Here is a 25,867-nt window from a genome sequence, read left to right on the forward strand (position 1 = left end):
GTCTATAAAGCTAAGATGAAACCAACCTCATGCTTTAGCGTCATCTACATTAGCAGGCTGAGCAACTTTGCTCCCTTTGAAACTGGTTTCAAATTACTTGCAGATGGCTGGAGATAGATGAAAGACTCTATAAAGGTGTTCCTTATTCTATTCTTTGGTCCCCAGACTATTGGACTATGTGCTGACACTTGGATGCTTGTTTTACAATATCGTTTGACATGTGGGATTTATGTGTCAAAATTTCAGTTAAAGCCAAGAAAATGTCAACTGGTAAGTATAGTGAAACAGCAAAAGGCCTGTGTGTGTTGTTGTTTTTTCAAACAAGGAAAAAAGGCAGAAGACAGAAGTTGGCGAGTGCCAAGTCTCCTTAACCCAGTACCAAACGCACGCAAATTTGAGTTGACTGCCAGCAAACTTGGATTCCTTTGGTGTGCTCTGCTGAGATTCCATTACTGCCTTTATCATTAAGAAAATATTGCAATAAAAATGGTACCTTTTCTCTTGAATCCATTAATAAGATAAACTTGTTGGTCCAACTCCAAAACCACTGGAGCCACATTTAATTTGCTGCTTTTTATGGATCAAGGTTTTGGTATGCTGAGATGTTCACTAACATAATGGGAAATTGCAGCAGCTTATTTGAAGAGGTTTTGGGATCTGTAAGCCAGCCTTTACAGCCCCACCGTTTTTCATATATTCACAATTAAATGCGACCAAATTATTCTGTAATGGTACACATGGTGGTAGACCATCCTCAGATGAAAATAATGAAAAGAGAAATCAGCTTACCTTTCAGCTTCTTGTATTGGGGGGGGGCACAGCTCAGTTCTGTATTAAGCCCAGGACACACACCCCTCTCTCAGCCAATGCTGATGTGCTAAGGAATGAGCCCATGTCGGCTTTTGTGTTTGTTTTTGCTGGGGTTGGGGCATGGCTCCCACCTGAGTGAGAGAAGGTGGAGTTCTGCCAGAGTCTATGTGTGCATTGCTTCATAAAATATTAGGTGACATATTTCTTTATTCAGAGACAAAGAAAAGCAGTGAGCTAAGCAAACATGTGTCTTGCATACTGCAACCCTCACATGGTTGTTTGGAAAGGCAGTTCATTTGTCAGAGTTGTCCTCTGGCTTTTCAGGAGCTTCTCACCAAGAAAAAGAACCTTCAAGGAAGCTCTGTAGCTGTGGGATTTACCTGCCAAATAAGATGGAGTTGAGAGGCTATGAGTACCACCCTGATGGATCTGGCTCCCTATAGTTCAAGATCCACTTTCCAATAGTGGCCAGAGAGATGCTTCTAGGAAGACCACAGCCCCTTCCCTACTGTTTGCTCCCCAGCAACTGTTGCTCAGAGGTTCATTGCCTTTGAAACTGGAAGTTCTGTACAGCCATCACAGCTAAGAGACACAATCTATCTTCTCATGAATTTGTCCTTTTGCAACATAGTATTTTTTCTTTTCTGGCAATGCCAGTTTAAGATTGTGGATGCCACACAAAAATGTTCCTTACCAACTTTAAGATACTTATGTCTCAGGTATTTCATAACATAACTCTGATTTATTTCTATGGATTTAGTACAGCAACCTCTGAGATCTCAGATGGAACAAGTGACGGTCATATTTCTGGGTCTTTTAAGGCCAATGGGGAAAATAGGGACATTAAATTTAGATGCTGTGTCTAGTTCAAACTAAACTTTTGTCCAAAATGTTCTTCCTATATCTATGTCATAAATCGAGGATCTTATATGCCAGAATTTTGTTAAGTCATGCAATTTGGCTGCCATTTCTAATTCTTCTACGATTACTTGATGAATGCCATCTTCTTCTGTTTTAGGAGCTGTTTATAACTACAACAGGCCAACATGAGCTCCTTCTCTTTACAAGACTCTTCTCTTCACGAGTCCATGCCAGCTTATGTAAATATTTTTGTGCCTTTCCATGCTCCAAATGAAACCCACTCAGGGGTTCTTCTGGTTTTGTCTGTTAGTTTTGTTGCAGCAAAGAAGTCACTTCAGCTTTTGGACTATACCTCAGAGGTTAGTAAATCTGTCACCGAACACAGCCTCTTAAATAAGATACTACTTGAAGATACTATACAAGAGAACTACTGTCTGTCTTCTCTGCACTTTGATTTAAGTCACTCTGGCTGCAAGTCTAATCCTGTCTACTCAGAAGTAAGTTTCCCTGAATTCAATTGGGCTTTAGGAGGAGTTAGGATTGCAGCCTCAATCTATCTTGAAAGATACTCCTCTTTGGTTGCATGTTTGACTTTGAGATTGAATATGAACGGTTCCATAATTCAGTTCCTCTACAGTACCGTAATTTTGTATATCCATAACACCTATGGAAGTATTTTTTATTTGTTTTGTATCTTTAGATATGTGTGAAGGAGCTTCTTCTGCCTGTGGTCAACCCTTGAAGGAAGTGGAAGTGAATCAGGACTGATTCTAGGTCAAAGGCACAAGAGATGTCAACTACCCTGGCACTGTGACCTGTGTTGATGTTGGTTGTTAGGATCTGGTCTTTAGAACAGGGCATTATGAAGTGGATACTTTCTTATCAGCTGCTGAGCATTTCATATAAAAGACATTAGAATACATGGTTAGGCTTCTTCCAAGTGAGAAAGCTACCATTACAAAGAAGGATGGAGAGAAAAAGAGAAAATGTTTGAAGATTTTTCTCTGAGCACAACTTTATGCCAAAACTACTTTTTTAGGGGAGGTTGAAGTATGCATAACATTTGATGCAACAACAAGAGAAATACTGGAGTCTGTATGTCAGTGTTTGCTGCAAACAAGAAGCCTTTGCCAGAAAGGAAGATCTGACTATGTGTTTCTTGACAAAGATTCAATGGGCCTGCTAAATGTGAAATCATATAAACAATGTGAGCAAATAAAGTGCTATTGATGCCGACTATTTTGCAAAGGGGACAATAAGCATGAAAATCAAGATAATACAATGTATCAGTTTCACGGACACCATATATTAGAAACAGAGAATTGACATGGTGTTTTAATTTGGTGGATAAAATACTTTTGCTTGCCTCAAAGAAACCCAAGTTTATTTTCAATAACACTCAGAACCTATTCATGTTCGCCATCTGAGACGTGTTCCCAAGAAAAAGTAGCAGACCATCTTGCTGCTAAATGGGCTTCCTATGGCATAAGAAGCAATTTTGTTAATATTGGAGATGGTTACAGAAGGTATGCAAAACGCTTTTCCGCACCAAGATCAAATTCACATTTTTCTATCAATTGCTTGCCCTTGGCAAGTAGTCTTGGGAAGCTGCTGATGAAAGAGAAACAGGATACAGAGTCTCCTCTTACTGTCCTTGCCTCTTAGTTCTATTCGTCAAATTTACTGCAAAGAGCCTATCAGCATAGCTTGGAAAAGAAAATGCCTCTGTGGCGACCCTCATCTCTTTACATAGGCCCCAGCCTTGAAGATATCAGTAGGATTTGAACTAAACTGAAGCCTGTCATCAAACTCCGTGTAGTTACAGATTCTTGGCAGTTTTTCTTCTTCAGGATGTTTTAACCATCTGTACAAACAACCCAAAACCTGACTGTAAAAGGTCTTGGGGTATTGTTAAAGTAGAAAAGAAAGAAAAGAACTCATGGTGTGAAAGTCTGAAAACATGAATTTTATATTAGCCCAATATTTAGAGCCACACAGATCCCTAAGATAGTAATAATAGCTTCACCATTCCTGTCTATAGAAAGGGCCTCCCAATATGTTTATTTCCTAGATGTTGTGGAACTTTGCTGTGTACACACAGCTTCCTGTGGCAACAAATGTCCCACTGGCATGCATATTTCTATGGTGCTACCAAATATTTATAGGGCATGTATGCAAATGCTCCGTGGAGACATGGCTTGGCAGCAGTAAATGTGAAAATGGTCTAGATATCTTAGTTGATTACAAGCCAGAAGAAATTGGGAGCCAGCATTGCAATGCAGCTGCTGGAAAGGCTAATGCAATATTTGGCTGCATGAGCAAAAGCATAGTATCCAGACCATGAAAAAAAATACTTCCACTCTATTCTTCACTGGACAGGTCACATATGGAGTACTGTGTCCAGTTCCAGGCACGTTGTTTTAAGGAGAACATTGACAAACCAGAACATCCAAAGGAGAAGAACCAGGGTTGAGCAGTATGACAGAAGATGATAATGGGCAGATATGATAGCTCATCAGATATTGTAAGGGCTACCATGGCAAGCAGTACGCTCTCCCTTGCTGGAGCTGTTTTAAGCAAATGATGAGCAGCAGTATGTGTTTTTGTGCATTGTTTAAAGACTAATTAAGTAGTATATAAATTGTAAAACTAAACCCTGTATTGCAGACCCTGTCCAAGGTTGGACTACATGACTGCATAGGTCCTTTCCAAATTCCAAGTATCTTCCATGTACATTTCCAGACACCATCTTAAGCAAAGATCATTGGCCTTTGTCAGCTCAGTGAAACAGAGATGAGTAGATTACACTTTTCCCAGTTATAGCAAATAGATGAGGAACTTGCTTCTGTGGAACCTCTCTTTAGTTTGTGTAGCCCTTTGGAACATCTGACCACCTTAGCAAAGTTTTGGAGCCGAATTATTTCTGGGCACCGGCGATTCGTTTTGCTATGCCAAACCAGCCTTTCTCAACCTTGGGTCCCCAGATGTTCTAGAACTACAGCTCCCATAATCCCTGACCACTAGCCATGCTGACAACTCCTTCTTTGAAGCCTGCATAATTCAGCTCTTGGCTTTGACAGTCGTTAAACCCTATGCTTAAGGTCTGTGCTTAACACTTATTTCCAGCTATCTTTAATTTACAGAATAGTCTTCCTGAATTTTCTGGCAGTTGACACTACTACCATTTTTTTACCATTCGGAAGAAGTGTCCCAGGGGTTGATTACTCCAATGTGGGCACATATGGAAATCTGTTTTGCAAAATGAATTATCCCTGGGAGTATATTTCTCAAAATGAAAGTTTTGGAATAAAACGAGCACCATACTTACATGTCCTGAAGCTGCGCTGATGAACCTAGACAGTTTTGTGGACAGAGCCCAGAATTGGCAAGCCATGAATCCCAGGAGTATAGTTTGCCTGTCCATCACGGGTTTTCCCTACCAGAAACCACCAGGTCAACACATTGACTATTTTCCATTGAAGCTATTTTAGCTATCATTCCCCATCTAAGTCAGTTTGAATTACATTTTTAAATAAAAAATATTATTTCCTTAAACAATTTAATAATCTTTACTTCCACCAGGAAAACATTTGCTGCCATATCATCATAGAACAGTTTTGTAGTTTTATGGACAGTGACATTTTTTTGAGCTCTTTATAAACTTCTACTGCTCAGCAGTACTGCTCCTGCATCCCAGTCTCACCAAATGTATGCCTGTATAACCTGAGCAGTACTTCGCTCTTCTGCCTATCTCTCTCCTCTCAAATGCTTGCTGGCCAAGATCCAGCAGACTATCCTGCCATCCTATGAGGAAGAGACAGATCCCAGTAAGTTTTTTAGGAGATAGAAAGATTATTGGTCTCATATCACAGTCTCATCTTGGGAAATGATGCTAACATATTTTAGCATTCTCCACTTAGCGAAGTCTTTCTAATAACTTGGGTGTTTGTGAACATATTCAGATCTCTAGATCCAACTGAATTACAGTTTAAATTTGGGTGGGTAACGAGGAATTGCAAAGCGGGGGAGGATGACCCCCCCAAAGTCACAAGGTTTTCAATTTGAGTAATTCCAGTGTGACTGTGGTTGTCCTCTATGACCAATCAAAGCATGCCTGACCCTCATTTTGGCATTTGTATATGCCAAGAAATCAAACTTAAATGATATTTAATCATCATATACGATGATGATGAGATTCCTGATGTAATTAGCAAGCCAATAACAAAAACTGATTTCTACAGTATGGGATGGACTCTTCAGACTCACATTGAATATGAACTTAATAAACAATGAATGAAATCTTTGTAAATTGTTTGAACTTTGTAAATAGTTATTTGAGTATGAACTCTTGCCTGGTTTACTGCTTATCAATTGGTAGTATAATTTTATTGAGCTTTACTACCATTATGTCCCAGTTTGTGATCAGTTCACACAATGAAAGGTGAGTATCATATTTATTTATGAAGTAAAAGAAATATACTATTCCCAAAACAATGCTCAATGGGGTGTATTCCTTGTAAGTGCATTTAGGGCTGCAGCTTTAAATACCAGCACAGAACTTTCAAACTCTTATATTCAGAGTCTTAAGATTTTTCAAAGCATGCAATGCAAATGTTAGAAATGGCAAAGCAGGCAATTTATGTTATTTATTTACTTTATCATATATCTCCCATGTGTGACCACACTCCAGCAATCAGTTATTAACTCAGTCAAGAAGATGCTGAACACTGGAATTCAAGCAAGAAATATATACCTGATTCAGGACTGGTGGGCCTTTCAGAAAAGAATAGCAATCATAGTTCAGCTTTGAATGTATGGGACTCATTTAAAGACTATAATAAGAAGCAAATTACCTCTGTGGCATCAGCTAAAAAGGACAGCTGAATGACAGATTAGAAGAGACAGAAAAGGAAATGAAGGAGTTGGAAGCTAAATAAGCAAGGTCTGAAGACCAAAAAGAAGAGGATCAAGTTACTGGAATTAAGAAAAGAATGCAATTTTCCAATTATATATGAAGCAAGACTTTTCTGCATAGTCATAGGGGGATAACAAATCCAGCAAAATAAAAGCCCACTCCAAACTGAATTACAATGAAGTTGTCTCTATGGCACTTATTCTGATTCCTATAGAATATGCTTTATTGTTAGAAGTCTCACCCAAAGGCCACTAAATCTATGGAAATACTCTGCACCAACTGCATTTCTGTTCTCACTGCACTGAGGAAAAACCTTTTGATGTTGTGTTTGAAACCTATTTTGAAGCAAGGTGGCTTGATAAAAGTGCACATGGCTACCATATGCAATTTTATTTGGGGGGCAAAGGTGGGTTGTTATTATTAGTGGAGACCCTATTCTAGATGACTCCCAGTTGGGCACTTTCTGTATCAGTATACATACAGAGGTCACATCCATGCTATAAAGTCAAAAGACTCTTATACCATTTTAACAATCCTGGCTTCCTCCAAAGAATCTTGGAGGCACCTGCAGTTTTGTCAAAGGTGCTTGAAATACAGTGGTACTTCAGGTTACATACACTTCAGGGTAAATACGCTTCAGGTTACAGACTCCGCTAACCCAGAAACAGTACCTTGAGTTAAGAACTTTGCTTCAAGATGAGAACAGATATCATGCAGTGGCGGTGCAGCGGCAGCAGGAGGCCCCATTAGTTAAAGTGGTGCTTCAGATTAAGAACATTTTCAGGTTAAGAACGGACCTCCGGAACTAATTAAGTACTTAACCCGAGGTACCACTGTAGTAGCTCTGTAAGGGATCTTCTAACAACTCTCAACACTTTAAACCACCTTTCCCATGATTCTTTGGGGGAGCCATGACTGTTAACAGGGGAGTTCAAAATATATGGCACTGGTGCGACCTGGAGAGTGTAGCGATGTGGAACCTGCAGCCTTCCCAATGTTGCTGGATTCCCATCAGCCCCAGCCAGCCTGGCCAATAGTCAAGGATGATGGGAGCTGTAGTTCAACATCTGGAGGGTCAGAGGTTCCCCATCCCTACAATAGTAAACAGGGACATAAATTGAATATTAAAGGTCGTTGGTGTATTAAAAATTAGATCGAAACTACAGTTCTTTCCCTCTGAATGTCTGCCTGCATTTGAAAAATGAACCAAGTGCGCTCACCTCTCTTGGTGCGGCGATGTTGCTGGTCAGAAGAGGCTTCACTGGGGCCCTGATGGTGGAATTCAAACGGCAGTGCCCTTCCTGATAGGCAGAGGGGGCATATGGCCCCCGCCGCCTATCAGGAGCTCGATCTTAGCTTGCCCCCTGCACTGGCGAATGGGGATGCAGGCTGGGACTTGGGCAGAGCCAATAGAGTAAATGGTGGGCTTCCCTCGGATCAGCCCCCTGCCCATTTAAGCAGCCCACACCTGGGGCACCGCCTGTGTGTTCCTGCGCTGGGTTCCCCCACCCCATCCCACCCACCCACAGTTTACACTGATAGGCAATGACTTTGCTGTGGCCACAGTGGTCGTCGTTCTTACTGGGCCGGGTAGGAATTTGCCCACCAGGCTAATTGGCACTGACCTGGTGGTTCTGCCTACCTCATAGCAATTCGTCACAACTGGTTGAGCACTCGGGCAATCCCTTGTTTCCCATGGAAGGAAGGTTGTAGCCCCCCGCCTGCCCCTCCAAACACTGGGGTATCCCATCAAAGGGATCCTGGGGGAGTGGCCATGTCTGCGTGCCCAGGGGGGCCAGGGCCAAAGGCACTCCCCCAGACAACTGCCCCTGCGGGGGTCACCCTATTTGGTGTAAGTTTTAGGAACCCCTGCGTCACTTCTGGCAGGTGGGCCGGAAGTATTTAGAGTGCCCCATGCCCAAGCCTAACCTTTTTCATCTGTAGTCAATAAAGCTGTGGACTGTTTTTACCCAAAACCCTGTTATTTATATGGGTTTGGGCATGGGAAGTCCGATGCCTTATCCTGCAAGAGATTCTTGCTAAATCATAAGGAAATTCACTCCAATCTTGGCATACAAATGCGCACGCACACTCACATTTTTCTGTGTTAGATTCCAGGTTCTTGATGTCTCTTCTTCTGAAACACATTCCCTGCTGTTTTATATCCACTACACTGAAGGGAATCATTTCAGTGTTGCCAATTACATCACTGGTACTCTGTTTCTTCCAGGTGCTGCGTATGGGCTGAATCCAAGTCCTCCTGCAGCCTATTTGTCCTGGCAGGGTTGGTTCAAGCCACAACACTATTCTGTTCTTTGATTTGAATCAATCTTCAAGTTTCTTTGAGAGAAGATTCTGGAGAAATGTGGCCATTTAGCCTTTAAAGATGCAGCAAGTTTAAGTAAGTTTATGTAAAACATATTTTTCTATATTACTTAAAAAATAATAATCAGTGAAGACATTTTCCTCAAAACAAAATACAGATTCTTTACTCTCAACAGGCAGAACCCCCTAAACCTGGAGTAAGGAAGCCCAGCCTGGTTCAGGGACAAGGGGAGAGATAATTACTATGAACATTCTGCTACCCAAACTTTTGCAAGGAGAGAAGAAGGATGCAATGCACTCATGTTTTGCAGCACATGAACTTACTAAACAAACCCCTACCAAACAAAACCTAAATGTTTATGGTCAATAAAATATGCACAGGAATAAGTAATCAGTGAGTAGCTATGGGACTAGTTGATTCTACAGCCATCACCTAGAGGGTTGGCACTCTTAGTGTAAGACCAGCACAAAATGCTGCTAACAATTCATATGTCAAGAATGAGTCTGAAGCCTTCTCGTTTTCCGATCTTATCCTTAACAGGTGAAATTCAACTAAGTTTTGCTCAGAGTAGATGCATTAAAATTAATGACTAAGTCAGGTCCATTAATTTCAATGGCTCCACTCTGAGTAAAATTTAGTTGAAACACTACCCAACAGATTTATTATTATGGTGTATATTTTTGTGAGGCAGAGCTCATGTATTAGACGCATAAAATATCACTTGAATTAGGTTAATATATTAGAAAGAAGAAAATGAGAAATGTATATTTTTAATTGAGGCCAAAAGGATAAGCAATGTAAAATAAATAAAAGAAAAGCTGTATGTATGCCACTGTACTAAGCAGAACACTGTGAAATACTCATTCAGTTTGGAAACCAATTTGCACATCGGATGAAGTGGGTTCTGGCCCACAAAAGCCTTTGCTGCAATAAATTACTGAGTCTCTAAGTGCCACATGTACATTATGCTGCAAGCAACTCTTTGGAAATGACAGTGCATTTAAATCTGAAATGCAATAAATGCAGCTAAATTCTTTATTTGAAGCAGAACACAACTTATTTAGGTTTAGAATTTATCCTATACAGGCTATATATAGGGAAATCCCTGTGGCTATTGGTAGTGCTCTAGAAAAGGTTTACCCTACCTATGTCCTTTAGGAATTAACGAAATGTGCAGCACAAGCCTACATAGGCTAACTATGAATTAAAGTTTGGCATACTCACAGGCTCACTTCACTGCCTTAGACATAACCAACTTTCTCTAGATCAGCGATATGTTTTTCTTTGTGCAAAAAAAATATTATGACCAATAGATCACATTTTCTATTCATTTGGCCCTGAATTACACAACTATAATTCACTGGCTGTTAAGCAAGTCAATTCAGAGTGGCAACCCGCCAAAAACCCCAGCAAACCATCTTATTTTATAGTTTTTGCACTTTGGGCTTAATATATTTTTCCACTAACAAATCCTGCTCCTCCATCACTAGTATATACTGATCTTTTCTCTCTCCCTCCACTGATCAGACAATAGACTTTTTCAGGCAAGTGAAAACTAAACTCACAATAACTTAAACAAATTACATTGTTTACACAGAGAATAAAAAAGTGAGGTGAAAAGAGCTGACATATGATTTACTGCAGACTCTTTCCTTGTATATTCACATTTTTCAGTCCAGCCACACATGAGACAGAAATACATCTGCTTAATGTAGTTCACAGTTTTGGACACAGAATTAGTAAATATATATATTAAAAAGAAAAATGAAATAAAAAAAACCTTGACGGAACAAAGTTTCTTAAGTCTGATTATCCCATGCAGAGTGTGGCATATATTTGCTAAAAAGGGGGGAATCGGCTTACAGCTAATGTTTTCAAAAAGGAATGCAACAATGACAACTAGATTCAAAGTCAGGAGGCAGACTGCAAGGGGCACCAATGCCTTGTTGGCCGATACAGAAAATGGTCATTTTGTGATGAAGATGACTGGATAAGTCCATTGTTTACTGTACTATCACCTGCAAATACTAATCTAGAACATCTACCTGAAAGGGAGAACAACGAACCTTTAGCCTTGTCGTATCAGTTTTCCACCCTATTCTATAAATCAGATTTTTGAGGATCACAGCATGGTAATTCTGGGAAACAAAAAGAGCATGGGTGAAATCACTCACTGATTCCTGACAAACGTGCCTGGATATGACAATGGCATATGATGTTCTATTGACATCTTCTGTATATAAGAACTGGTTTGTTTCTGGTTTCATCCTCATGTGTTCACACGACAGAGAAGATCTCGGGGACAGTGCATCCACACTGGTATTCAGAATGCAAAAAGGGAGACGATGATAGTGGAAAAGAGAGGTGCAAAACCCAAGGTGCTGGGATAAGATTTGTTCATTCAAAAGATCCAATAACATCTTAGGTGTCCGGTGAGGTTTCTAGCACTTGTCACGACTGACTGTTTGCAGATGGAAGGTTAATTTATTTTATTATTTTATTATTTATTTCAGCAATGTACATACAGCTGAACAGCTTTGCAGTCTCTAAGCAGTGTACTATCAAGTAACAAAAGATTTAAAAAAATTATAAGAAATATGCTGAAAATAACCATAAAAATCAGAGGACCTTACTGAAAATGACTGATAAAATGAAAAGGTCTTAGGACACCCGGCACTGCCATCATGGCGAACTGCAGATCCCATGATAGCAGATGCCAGCTGTGCAGTTAATTAAGGATAATCTGGGAGTAATTATCCTTGCAAGCCCCCTCCCCCTGGGTTGGGGGGGGGGAGAGAGCTTTCACTAGCAGATTGTCCAATGGAATGCAGGGGCAGGGATGCAGAGGGCACAGTACTGCATGTATTGGAAAGCCCCCAACATGGTCACCATGAACGGAGCTACTTCTGTTTCTTTTAAGATAGATCTGAATTTGGACTTAAGAAACAGACATGCTCTGAAAGAGAAAGATAACCTGCTAAATGAATCGGACACTTAGTGCCAAGGTTTTGATCTGGAGTGGACTCTTGTAGTAATTGGATTGCTATGTAAATTGCTTTGTTCTCTTTTTACATTATATTTGCTTTGCTATGATTTGGCAAGCCTTCACTGAAGAATTAATTAATTCCTAATGGAATAAAATTACTAATGAATTACAACTATATATAGAATGCAAGAGGGATTCAACAAGAACTATAATTTTCTTTACGGAGTACTGGAAAGAATAGACTGTGAAATACTGTGATGATTTGTGACATTGCTTACTAAAGAGGGCTCTGATTTATTTCTTGTTTTGGCGAAACACCAGCTTGTTAATAGATTGGAAAGGACTAAAGGAGATAAATGTGAAAGTAAGCCAGGAGTCACGGCCGGATGCTGGAATACTTTTGGTTTTGGAAAGGCAAAATGGAAGCTGTGGCATAATGAGAATTAAGTCCTCGAGGGAGGGGCAATGTTGAAGAGGACTGATCATGAAGGATCATGAAGGAAAAGAAGAATGTAAACAAATATTTCACACGTAAAACTGCAAGAAATAAATTCCCTTTGCAAGTTAATGGATATGGATTTGCTAAATACAAACGAAAGTCATCACACCAGGGGCTGTTAAAATAAAGGATCAAGAACGGAATTGTTGTATTTGGACTAATTAAGAGAAAAGGTGCAGGACCAAGGAATAACATCAACTCCTGATAGCCGGAACATGAGAAGTCATCAAAAAATGTTGAATTCGGAACCGATTAATTGGCTCTTTTGACTGTATTATGATTTGGTATGATTTGGTATGGTATTAATGTGGATTGGATTGTTATTAATGAAAAATTAATAAAAAATATTAAAAAATAAAAAATGAAATGAAAAGGTCTTCAGCAAGCCTTAGAAGTAATGAGGTCTAGAAGAAATGATCAAAATGCATCAGGCATCTATAAAATGGTTGCATTTTTAAAAATAAATAAATCCATGTCCAAGCACCTAGGTTTCCTTCCCCTTCTCTTTTTTTGGGGTGGTGGTGGTGGTTAGAACATGTCTCTAGAAATCAAATTGCTAAATAATCTACAGAGGGTGATTATTTCAGTATGGCACATTCCAGCTGCGCAGAGATCTTCCAATGGTAGCTACTAGGTGACCTAAACTACATATATATATATGTATTTAAAAGAGTAGGTCTGGGGATAAGCTGTGACTGGAACCAGGCCTTGCTTAGAAATGCAAAATGTGTCAATTCTCTAAAATCAGTTTCCAGTCAGGAGAATTCAGGACCATCTTCCTCTCTTACCACAGTCTTCTTCCTCAACTGCTTCCTTTAGTAGGGCTGGGTCAGGAAATGCACAGAAATCCAAAGCCCTGGGCATCCTTATGGTTTAGTACCTTTTGTACATTAAAACCAAGAAAAATAAAAACAAAGTTTTCACAGTAGAAAAAATATAAAAATTATATTTAAAATACTGTTACATTATTTAGTTATGCAATTATACAAGTCACTGCCGTGACTTTACATTTTTGGTTATACTTTGTTATATACATGTATGTATTTTGCAAATACAGAATTAATAAATTAACATCGCCCATTTCCTTTCTTTTGTTTGGTATGCTTTCCTATCATGGGAAAACAACTCTGCTATGTGAGGGAACTAGTGTGGCAGATCTTGATAAGCTTTCATGCTTCCTATAGCAAGTCAGAAGTTAGAGCAAAAGGTCCTGGCTATAATCCAATAAACCACACAAGTAGAGGGATCCCACTGTGGGTATGGAAAGCAAAGAACCATGAGTACAAGCCAGTGTATCCCCAAAAGCCAGAAAATCCTGGCTGCACTCATATATCAGATAAATGTCACTCTGTCACTTTTCAAAGAGGTCCAAGGGAATGTAGAATTGCACAGGTCAGGGGCCTGAAAGAAGGCACTCCAGCGACACCGAATACTTCTTTCAGACAATCTCAGTGTAAACTGCATTGGAGATTCACTGAAATCAAAGGCAAAAATACCAGATGCAGTAGTCATTCTACATCCACTAGGAATGTATCTTTGATTTGTTTTGCCATTCTGAATCTCTGTGATTCTACCATTTACTTCCAGTGTTATCTGGAAACAATGTTAATTCTGCTTTTTTATTCCTCCAGCCTTTAGTGGTGTCACTTCTACACAGAAGTAAAGAGGATCAAGATATTTTGAACCTTGAGCACAGTCATTCAGAATAAGCAGTCGTTAAATGTGAGCTCAGAGGGTCAGTCTAGCAAGCATTTCATTCCATTGCTTGTTCTAGATGAGACGGGGGGGGGGGCGTGGACCAAACCTTAGTAGGGCCTTTTCGTATTCACAAAAGGCCAATTCTAACATCCTGGTTTCATTCGAGGTAATGTAAACGAAGGTGCAAAGACATTTACTTATATACTGAAGCAAAAGAAAGCTGTAAAAATATTGGTAACTATATGCTGATTTGATACAACAAATATGCACACTCCGAAATGTGTGCGTGTCTGTAAATATACTTCTACATGCACTGACTATTACGTAGCACCAACTTTTTTCTTTTCTTTTCTTTACTGCAGCTGAAGTGTGCTTGGCTCAGGTATCAAGAGTAGTTTGGGGGAAGGGACAAAAATGGCAATGCCTGTTGTGCCTTACTAGCAGCACCAGAGCACATGTTAGACCAGCTAAAATAGCAACTCTGTATGCTGCATGGACATCCAGCAAGTTCTACACATCCTCAACTATTCACCTGAGTTTAAGAGTAAGCATTGCGTGAAAGTTCTGTTCCACCTGTGATTTCCCCCCTAGATGTCTAGAACATACAGAACACAAACAGCTAATGTAGGTAAGTTCATAATGAATGATCAAGGAGGTCCCTAACAGATCTGGAGTACATCCTGCAGTGAATTAATTAGGCAGGTAAAATGTTTAACTTGTAAAAAATATTTTTCTCCCTCTTACCGATATAGACATGACATGCAATGCTCGTTAAGGAATATGGCAAAAACATTTAGCCAAACGTTCATGTAATACTTTAAGTCAATGATAAATAATCTATACTTGAACTTCTTCATCTGCTGAAAGTTCACACTTTGCCCCACCAGGGCATATCCCCTTCAGGTTAGGATGGGAGGCCACTGGAGATGCTGTAGGGGTCTGCGTGGTAAGCAGAGACAGAGAAGGTGAAAAACTGGGAGTCATAGCAGATGGAGGATACCTCAGGTGATGGATGAGGGGTGAACGGGGGTATTTCTTAAATGCCTGACCAGGCAACAGATTTGGAATTCGCGGGGGGACTGTCTTTAAACCAGGCTGAGCTACAGAAGTAATTAGAGGAGGAGGAAAGATAAAAGATTTCTTCTCCTTAGGAAAGCTATGCATTTTTAAGCTTTCATCCTCCAGTTCTGCAATATCACTGAACACGGATGCGAGAGGCTTAAATCTGGGTTCCCAATTAAGCAAGTAATCCCAGTTATAGCTGCCTCTGAGATCCTCATCAGAGTCAACTAGGGTAGCAAGAGATCCATAATGGGAGTTCTGATCATCAGGTATGAAGATATATTCTCTCGTGATGTCTGTCATGATGTCTTTTTCCTTCATCCCCAGGCTGTGAAGTGTTTCGGACAGCGTTTTATTGCAAGCATACTTTGCATCACATTCTCTTCCCTCTCCTCCACTTCCATCTTGGAAAGGGTGGGCAGCCTCTATGCTTTGAGAAATGGCCACGACATCAGTCTCCTCAGACTGACACGAAAGCTGGTCAGAGTCTCTAGGAATTCCTGAGTCGGGTATACGCGAGCCTCGGTCACTTAAAGCTGATCCGGAACCCTTCCTGCAGGGATGCTCATTGATCCTCTTTATTTCCTCATCTTCTGCAGTTTCTCCTTCTGCAGAGCCATGGCCGCTGGAGTCCGAATGCCTACAATGATTGCCCATGTCCCTTCTCTCTCTGATGCCTACCAAACTTAGCCACTCTGCTATGGTGCCTACTGGAAGGTTACCGGTTGCATGGATTTGGGATTTCCGGACGTCTTTAGGAGCACTATTCTCATGGTCTAATTTCAAATCAGCAGATGAGGGACATGGCATCTCTTTCTTCATGCTGGAGTTTGCAGTGTCTTTTCGCCTAAATCTAACAATAAGCACAGCAAGACTGATGGCCAGAAACAGGAATGCTACAGTAGAAGCGGCAATGCTAATGGACACTGTTTCCACCGGCAACATGGAATAAGTCTCTGGAGCTTTAGAAACATTCACCAGAATTGTGCACGTGCTAGACTTCGAGTCCAGCTTTGGGCTATGAGCTTTTACAAGCAGCTCAAGAGTATCGCCTGCTCTCTTCATGCCGATTCTCTTCCTGTGGAAAGGTCTGGTCAAGTAGAGGGCCCCACTGCTGTGGTTCACAGAAAAGAAGGGTGACTGTTTTAGCAAAGTGTAGTGAACAACACCATCCAATCCTCCATCATAATCTGATGCTGTGACTTTGCCAATCAACTGCCCTGCTTCATTCCTTTCAGGGAAATCAAAAAGATATTGGTCTTGGTTAAAGACAGGGTCAAATTCATCTGCTCCCTCGACCTCCACTTGAATGGTGATAGTGGCTGTTGAGTCGCTTCTGTCTTTGGCCTGAGCTATGAAGCAATACTTGTCCTGGTCTTCAAAATCAAGCACCTGCTTGCTGCGGATCTCTCCAGTCAGAGGATCTATGAAAAACATGTCATGATCTCCAGGAGTTTCATGACCAGACAAACATGATGACTGGATGGAATACGAAAGGTGACCGTAGGGGCCGGTATCAAAATCCAGTGCAGAAATTCTGCAGACAAAAGAAAAAGCAGGCAGATTTTCATGGATTCTGCAGTCCTGGGTGGGAAATACAAATATTGGGACGTAATCGTTAGCATCGAGGATGCTGATAAAAACTACAGCGAAGGCCACATTTTTTATGCCAACTCCTCCATCAGAAGCTTGAATGGTGAGACTGAAATTCATTGTTTCTTCATAATCCAAAGCTCTGACCAGATCAAGGGAGCCGGTTTTCCCATCTAAACGGAAGTGCCCCTTGTCATTTCCAGAGGTGATACTGTACGTGACGTCTCCATTAGGTCCAGCATCGCAATCACTAGCTGAGACAGCAGTAACATGGCTGCCTACAGGGAAATTTTCCCTGACATGAACTTTATACTCAAAACTGGTAAATACAGGTGGGTTATCATTAATATCCAAAACAGTGATTGACACTGTCGCTGTGGCATTTAAAGGAGGAGTCCCACGGTCAGATACAAGAATTAACAGCTGGTAAGATGAACTGCTCTCGCGATCGAGAACGCTTCTCAACACAAGGTTTCCGGCCATTTTACTTGGAGATTCTGGCCCAACGATGCATTTTTCCACCTGGAACTTATTACTACCATTACCACCAATAATGGCATATTCAACATAGGTGCTGTCATGTGTCCTGTCATTGTCAAGAGCTGAGAATGTTAGCAGCATCTCTCCAATAGAGACATTTTCACTGATACTGAGATTATATGATGGCACAGTAAATTGAGGGATGTAATTATTCACATCCTGGATCTGTATGAGCACTGAAGCAACAGCAGTCAAAGGAGGAGTCCCACTGTCACTGGCTTCTACATGGAGTCGAATAACTGGATTCTTTTCCTGGTATGTCACTGTCTTAACCAGATATAGTGAGCCTAAAATAAAGTTTTAGAAAAACACATTTCAAAACAAACTTTCAGTAATAGAAGCATAATGGTTCAGTTAAAATCCCCCCTCCAGCATTTCCTAAAAGAAACAGTCATCATTTGAAATGATTTTAAGGCAACAATCCTATACCCAACTGGGAGTAAACCACAAGAGTTTAAAACAATAGCAACATGTCACCTAATTCTGCAAGGCTGAAAATTTTCTTTTCCAGTTGGAGCATACCTAGGCTATAGCGTAGTTGTTCCCAAACTTTCTTCCCCGTGGATCTCTTCAAAATTACTGAGGGTCTTGGCAGGCCATTTAATGCTTTTTCTGCTCACTGTGAGAATTGTAATCCACTGTGCTAAGTACTGTATGAATCTGAACTGTACTTTTATTGTTTCTTTTATTTCTTATACTTTTTTGTTGTATTACAATTTGAATTTCATAGAAATTCAAGTTGTAATACAATAAAATACAATATAAGAAATAAGAGAAACAATAAAACTACATTTCAAAATCAATATGAACATTTAACGCAATGGATGTGCTGTCTGCCATCTTTAATTACAAATCTACAGACATGCCAGGGACCAGAGTTTGGGAAACCCTGCTCTAGTGGGCTTCCCAAAAAGTGTGTGTAAATTCTTTTGCAAAATTATTAAATGTGGCAGATTTCTTTATTCTTTATATTTCTGGGAAATCCTGTTTCTACTTGAATGCCTAAAGGTATGCTGTAATTTAATGATTTTCTCATTTGAACTCTTGAAGTAAGTAATAGCATTGCATGTTCAACAAACAGGTAAATAAACAGACTGCTAGATGCTCAATACATGCCCTCTGTTCATCACTTAAATCTTCCCATCACCCGCTCTCTCAGTGCTGTCAATGCAATTGTATTACAGATATGGATGACAATTTTGGCTGTGTTTGATGTGTGGATGACAAGAAGCTTCAATAGGCATCCCAGACAAAGCACTTTATACTGTGTGTTCCACACTGCAAATTATTAAACATACAACAAACTCACCATTCTGTGGATCAACAGAAAATTCATCAGAGGGGGGAAGAATTCTGTAGGTTAGCTTTCCATTGTACTCTGAATCTCTGTCTGTGGCATAGACAGTCAAAAGAGCAGTAGCTACAGGCCTACGTTCTGGTATCATCACCTGAAAGGGGGTGGGGAAAGTCCACAGCATCTCAAGGTCACATGAAGAGATATCTTCACAACAAAAGCTTTAAATTACTTAAAGTTTCTTTTCTTACCTGATATGCATCCTGAGTAAATATTGGCGGGTTATCATTAATATCAGATACAAATATCAGAAGTTGTTCTGTAGTTGCGTGCACAGAATCCAAAACTCTGACCAACAGTTCAAGCTGAGTGATTTCTTCAAAATCTAATGCTTTCACCAATGTGATTGTTCCATGGCATTGGTCAATTGCAAATTTCATTCCAGGATTTCCATTCTCAGCAAAACTGTAGTGAAGGGGTGGTCCAAGGTCCGCATCATCTGCCAATACTTGCATCACCAGGGTGCCAAGTGGAGCATCTACAACCATCATATTTAAGAGTAAGACTTATTTATCACTGTTGTTCTTGCAAGCCCTCCAGAAATTTTCATCAACAAACATTATGTGTACCCCAAAAAAACATAGTTGGCAGAAATCTTAGGAATATTTTAAGGGTAAGGTTAAAGATAATGTGGATGACAGTACTAAACTGTGTATATGCTGTTAAATCCTCTAGAAAAGTTTTGCAAGAATCCCATCCCCACACTGCAAATAAGAAAACAGATTTGCTCAAGAAATAAATGGCATAATCTCCCCTGACTTCATAAAATAACAGTTAAAAAGGTGGCTGATTACCTAAAAGTTTATGTTGTGAACTGCCCGGAGATCTACGGATATACAGTGGTATACAAATTTAATAAATAAAATACATGCTAGCTCTTCCCAGTGTTTTTGTATTTAGACTACTCAAAGCTATTCCAGGGCAGGGCACACATCTCTTACCCTTTGCAATCTTGGTCACAGCAAATGAAAAGCCAGACCTTTAACAATATACTGACAACACAAATACTCCCATGTATGTTTGGGGTTCATATGAGACCACCATTAAAAGGAGGAAAGGGGAACTAGTAGGAATGAAAAGCCAAAAAAAGAGAAGGAAGTTAATAGCTTACTGGATAGAACTACTTTCTTCTTATGTCAGGAGTTATTTTGGAAGAATATAATTTTGTCCAGATGTTTCAAAACTGGTCCTTGTTTGACGCCTGAGTACAGTAATGAATATCTGGCATGCAAATTGCAGATTTTAAGGTCTAAAGTTCATCTCCCAGTCGATTGACAATTTTCATCCAGGTGTGTTCTTCAAGGTCAATTTGCCTGAGTGAAACTATAATTCTAGAGGAATAGCTACATAAACCAGATACGGATAAGCCAAGCTATTTCTGGATTATTGGCAACCCCATGTCTGGCTGGTGGGTGGCAAATGCATAAATGTTTTCCACTTCTGGGAGTGACACGCATCACCGCTGTGAGTGAAAAATCGAAACACAGGAAGAAATCTCAAAATGGACTTTATTTTTAATGGCCGATGTGTCATAACTCCTTCTTGTGCTGCTCTTTAGAGGCAGCAGTTCCAAGTCACATGGAAACTGTCCTTCTCTCGGTTCCCCAAAGTGAAGATGCTGGCATGGAGGAAGAGCCATTCCATGTGATCTCAAACATGTGGTAGAAAAAGAGGCCCTTGGAATAGCTACTGTGCCACAAAATGTAACATCAGAAGGAGGACGAAGCACTGGAACAAAATTGCTGAACATTCCAACACAAGCCAACAGCTTCAGTTGATTCACTGTGAAGTGCTACTTTAGTCAATAACAATAGAATTGAAAAGTTAACTGTTGGGAACTCTGGCTTAAGAACTGTGTTTCTTTCTCCAAAAGGGAAATAGAAATTGAAAATAAATCTTAGGAATTTGACATCTGAACCTCACAGCAGGGTCTTTTACCAATGTTTTGAGATTTAATGCACCAGACGGCATTCTTTTATATGCTGTTTTTAAGTTGCTCACAAATATAAGCTTCCCAGCCAGCAGAAATATGCCACAAAATATGTGATACTCATAAAAAAAACCCAAAAACATTTCCCATCTGAGAAATTTCCCTCCTTTTTATTAGAAAGGCATAAAAAGACAGTGGCCCCATTTGCACAGAACTCTAAACCATGGCTTGACATGACAAACCGCAGCGTGGCCCAGGATCAAATGCTCCTCCCTCCCATCTCATTCTATGGCATGGCTGCAAGTTCAAATTCTGATTCTAATTTTGGTTGGCCACATCTTGTGATACTTCTGAGCCTTACACTGTGGTTAACTGTAACTATGGTTTGTTGAAACAAGCCACCCTTTAAAACTACGGCATGAAGTTGACTTTCAATAAACCATAGCTAAAATTAACTACATGCTGTAGTTAGTTTAAAACATAAGAGAAAGCCCTTGAATGAGAGGGAGGAGAGGAGAGGGGAAAATGTGTGAGCACAAAGCTCCCTGTGGTTTATTCATGTAAGCATGAGCTAGCATTTTCTAACTAGGTGCCCTACAGATGTCTTGGAGTATGACTCCAATTACTCCTGACCATCCCAGCTGCCTGTAGTCCAAACATCTGAAGGGCACTGGGTTGGGGAAAGCTGCAGTAAACTATGGTTTAGCAGGATTAGGTCCAAACCAGCACAATCTCTTTGCTTGGTGTTTGCCATTCTTACTTTCAGGGAGTTCAACGACGCCGAACGGCTGGAGAATTGGAGCATTGTCATTGATATCCACAACTTGTATCTCTATTGTGCTTGTAGCAGATAGCCTGGGGCTTCCTCTGTCAACAGCTTGCACAACTAACCTGATAAAAAGAGAGAGTCAAAGACATGTTCCGTATTTGTAAACCATGACTTTATATCTAATTAAAAGTTACACCAAAAATGATAAACTATTTCCAAAATTATCCTTCTGAAAATGTGGTGGGGGAGAAACCTTGTAACTTTAATTTTTTATCATTTACATAACACTTCTTTTTTAACATGTGAGGAAGGGATTCAGTTCAAGAACGACAGAGGGTTAAATGGGAACTAGAACAAAAGGAGCAGGACTCAGGGCTGGCATTAACGCTTCACGGATGTCATGTGTTTTACATATTGTAAATAGGTTTAAATTGGTAAGCAGTATTTTTCTCTATCTCCCTTTGGAAGTATGTATTTTGTAGTGAATGTCATTATAATCCACTTCAAAGCTTGGGAAAGGGCGGAATATACATTTGTTAAATAAATATGCAGAATTCATCTTCTCTTTCATCTCTGACACAATAACTTCCTTTCAAAAGTGACAAACAGCATTGTTTCCCATTATTCACATGACGGCGCTGAACACAAAAAGCTGCAATTGGATATGTGGAGTCTAATGCCATTCATCTACCACACCAGTTCTGCTCTCGAGTTTTTGTGGCTTCAAAATTGTCAGAACACATTACTTGAATTACAGACTTGCATTCAAAGTTTGTAAACATGCATAATTTCATATTTTGTCTAGAACATATATCAAGAAGGTACACATGGAGATATTTACTAAAATAATCGGTTTCTTAAGCTTCAGTGTGCAAACATACACACACACACATCCACACACACCAACTTTCATTAAAAAAAACCCCAATTCAAGGCATTCAAATTTAAGCTTCTGTCAGCAGTTCCCTCTGAAGCTCTTAACATTTAACATTTCCACCCAAGTATATTGTTTAGGTCAAAGAGAAGATCATTTGAACTTTGATAAAGCAAAGTTCATAGCTCGACTGAATATTTTCCAAGACCATAATGCACACTCACACTACAAAGAGCTTATAACCCCCTTTTCTCAGAAGCTAGGAGCATCATAGCTAGAAACTGGAGGGACTTGTCAGGAGTGAACATGGACCACTGGTACCAAACTGTATGGGACACAGCCTTACTAGAAAAGCTAACCAACAAACTGAAACTAAATTAAAGGAGGACAAATTAAAGGAGGACACCTTCACCCCTGTGTGCTTCCCCTTCATTACATAAACAGCCCAACAAGATAACAACAAGAACCCACTGACAGCATATGAATTTTATACGGCTAACTTGACCCAACAACCCCTTCCTCCCCCCCCCAAACAAAACTCACACCAGCTATAGATCTTGTATTTGTTATAAACAAACCTATATGATGGAATGCCTTCACGGTCTAGGATTGCATTCGTTGATATAATTCCTTGTGCTGAATCAATAAGAAATGCTTCATTTGTGTTGCCAGATAAAATTGAATATTCAATTTCTCCGTTAAGTCCAGCGTCATCGTCTGTCGCGTAGATCTGTATGGAGAGAAAAGCCATCCTTATGCTAAGGCACTTAGCTCTACATCCTGCAGCAGAAATGGATCTTGGATGCACATGTGGTGCTTGCTGCAGTTTTTTTGTGTTGCAACTTTGCTTCTATTGGCCGAATGTATTATTTTCCCACGTATGTGACAATAGGTGCATGTAGAGTTCAGAAGGTGTTGGATTACAGCCAATGAAACTTATTCTCAGTGTGGGATAATCCATACATGGGTAATGTCCCCTCATGCTTAAGACTGCAGTAGCTTGCCTTGGATATGGGGAAGGATCTGAATACTTAGAACAGCAGGGCAAATTACAAGTGTTGGTAGTGAGTGTGTGCAGGCAGTCCCATGGCTTCCTAAATGCTGGTTCCAGTTTTGCATTCAAGTAAGACCCATGTTCAGCATATGGCTTTCTTAATTTTGTAGTAACCACAGTTCTTTTTATTGCTCCTTGTTGCAGATCAGTGCTGCATACTTCAGAACTGAAATTTACATTCATTTTCTTTACAAGATCTACATTTCCTCTTTTTGTCCCATCAAGACGAGTGCCCCCCCTCTCTCCTCCTGCCCCAAGAGTATTCAGCCACCGGGGACCCTTGTGAGAAAGGATGCATTAAAAAATTGAGAGGAGTAATCCAAAATAGGTATTTCAAATGGTCCTGTCAATCTGTAGTTTGATTAGATAAATTAACTGCTTTGTAATGACTGGTTTGTAATGATGATAAAAGTGGACGGAAAAAAATACAGTATTCATTAAGAAGGGACACTTCAGACAAATATAGCTTAAACACAAGTTTGAGGTTACCTGCATGATGTATGTGTTGTAGACTTGACCTTCCCACACTGATGTTTTGAAATAGTTTTGCTCAAATCGAGGTGCATTATCATTCACATCCTGTATAAATACTGTCACCCCACACACCGCTGAAGTTAAGCCATTTCCAGCTAAGACTGCAAAATGTACTTTTTTCCTCACTTCATAGTCAAGAAATTCAGCTCGTTTTACTGTGATGTCACCTGTTTTGTTTGATGAAAACAAACAGATGACTGCTATATATTCAGGAATATATATACATAGTTAAAACGGCAGTGCATTCTACATAAAAAAATAAGTAAACAAGGTAAAGAAATTTGTGAATGAAAGAGAAGACAACTGTATGCCTGATTATTATTTTAACCACTTTAAATTGTAGATCTAGAATTTCTTCCTTCACTTCAATCACTCTCTAAAAAGTGCAGAAAAAATGAAAACCATAATGGCAATTTGGCAAAAAGGAATTTTTATTTTTTAGAGAACCTTAATAAAAGTAATCTAACCAAGCAATCTACATTAAAGTGGGATTGCATCTGCTTTTTATTAGTCCAATTCAGGATTCACAGCAGCCAAAGAAAGGCTAATGGAAGAGGTCCAGATGAGGGCTGGTGGCACACACTTATCTTGGTGAATTCTTACTACCCAAGAAGCCAACATTTACAAGGCAGGACAATCCTACCCTTCTGCCACAAATATTTGTCTATGCCACTACCAATGCAATGGGTACAGTTTAGAGCTCTCTCTGTGAAGGAGGCAGCGCTTCAAAGACCTAATTAATGACCCACTACCAGTTTTTCTGATGTCTTATTTTATCATTTGCACATTCTTTTCTATATTACCCCTGCATCAAGGTTGCACAATGGGTATTTGAAGAAAACTCCTTATTTATGTACTGCATTTATTCCAGCATGATATTCAAGGTGGTATAACAAAGGACTCCCATCTGGGAAATGGACCAAACCCAGTCCTGCTAAGCTTCTGCAAAACCTGTCATGCTTCCAGCAGTTCTCAACCTGTGAGTCCCCAGATGTTGTTGGACTACAACTCCCATCATCCCTGAGCTCTGGCCTTGCTAGCTAGGGGTGATGGGAGTTGTAGTTCAACAACATCTGGGGACCCACAAGTCGAGAAAGGCTGCTTTAGACCATAACCTTGGACCCAGGTATCATACTCTGCAGCTACTGATATGTTTCCACTAGCCAACATCTGCAGCATGAATTTTGTATTTGACCTGGCTTTTAGGCCTACTTCTCACCATGGTAATAAAACTATGGGCTGTGCCACATCAGACTACAGGTGAGAAAAGGAACAGAACTTTAAAATATTGGCCCACTAGGTTTATACATTACAAGAAAAACTTGCTGACAAGTTTACTTCCTGGAGCAATCAAACAGAGAATTGGGGCTGGATAGCTTGATCTTACTCCAATAAGCAGAGGCTTCCTAAAGGAACATCCTAAAAAGGCAGAGTACTTATAAAGAACTCCGATAAACCTTGCCACTAAGTTCTGCCAGCTGAAATGCAAGAATGAACTTAGGATTTCTGTGGCTGTGCCTCTTCTCTCCCACCTGCCCTGAAAAACCACTTGGATGCTGGGGGCTGTTAGAAGCGCCCTACTCTTGTGTAGGACCTGGTAGAGACACATGCCCAACTGGCATGTTCTCTCCCTCCTGATCGGTCATTTGGGAGCTTCAAAAGCTTTCTCTAACCCGAACATCACAGCGACTGATGCACACTTACGGATCTGCAGAGTATTCGCAGTTCGCGTAACAGAACCAATAGCACAGCATTTTGGCTAATTTACATTTATTTACATATAATACACTCGGAGCACTCTGACTTCGCTCCTCCTCCTCAGACTTCAGAGAGAGAACAAAGGACAATAGTCCCACTTCATGGAACACAGTAACACAAACATCCTGTCTCTGTCACTTCCCACACTGTGGAATGAAAACATACACTGACATGTGGTAGACAACAATCCTATGACTGCAGACACGGGGAATGAATCTCCAACAGGGGCTTCCCTGTGCTGGAGTGCAGGCACAGCAGTATCAAGGACACTAAGTCAAGAAGAATTCAGTTATGTTCCTATAGT

General features: G+C 40.2%; 1 protein-coding gene across 1 annotated transcript in view; it reads right to left on the bottom strand.

Moving 5' to 3' along the window:
• Positions 1-13,327: 13,327 nt before the first annotated feature.
• The window catches only part of DCHS2 (dachsous cadherin-related 2), a 108,296-nt gene continuing 95,756 nt past the window's right edge, over positions 13,328-25,867 (bottom strand). The window contains exons 15-20 of the mRNA XM_083456970.1: positions 23,761-23,972; positions 22,796-22,947; positions 21,335-21,465; positions 18,836-19,122; positions 18,600-18,738; positions 13,328-17,577 (exon numbers count right to left, since the gene is read on the bottom strand). Coding sequence (XP_083313096.1) covers positions 14,933-17,577; positions 18,600-18,738; positions 18,836-19,122; positions 21,335-21,465; positions 22,796-22,947; positions 23,761-23,972 — 3,566 coding nt within the window. The 3' untranslated portion in view covers positions 13,328-14,932. The remainder of the gene's footprint in view (positions 17,578-18,599; positions 18,739-18,835; positions 19,123-21,334; positions 21,466-22,795; positions 22,948-23,760; positions 23,973-25,867) is intronic.

Source organism: Podarcis tiliguerta (genome assembly GCF_965153285.1).
Source record: "Podarcis tiliguerta genome assembly, chromosome: 9".
Lineage (NCBI taxonomy): Eukaryota > Metazoa > Chordata > Lepidosauria > Squamata > Lacertidae > Podarcis > Podarcis tiliguerta.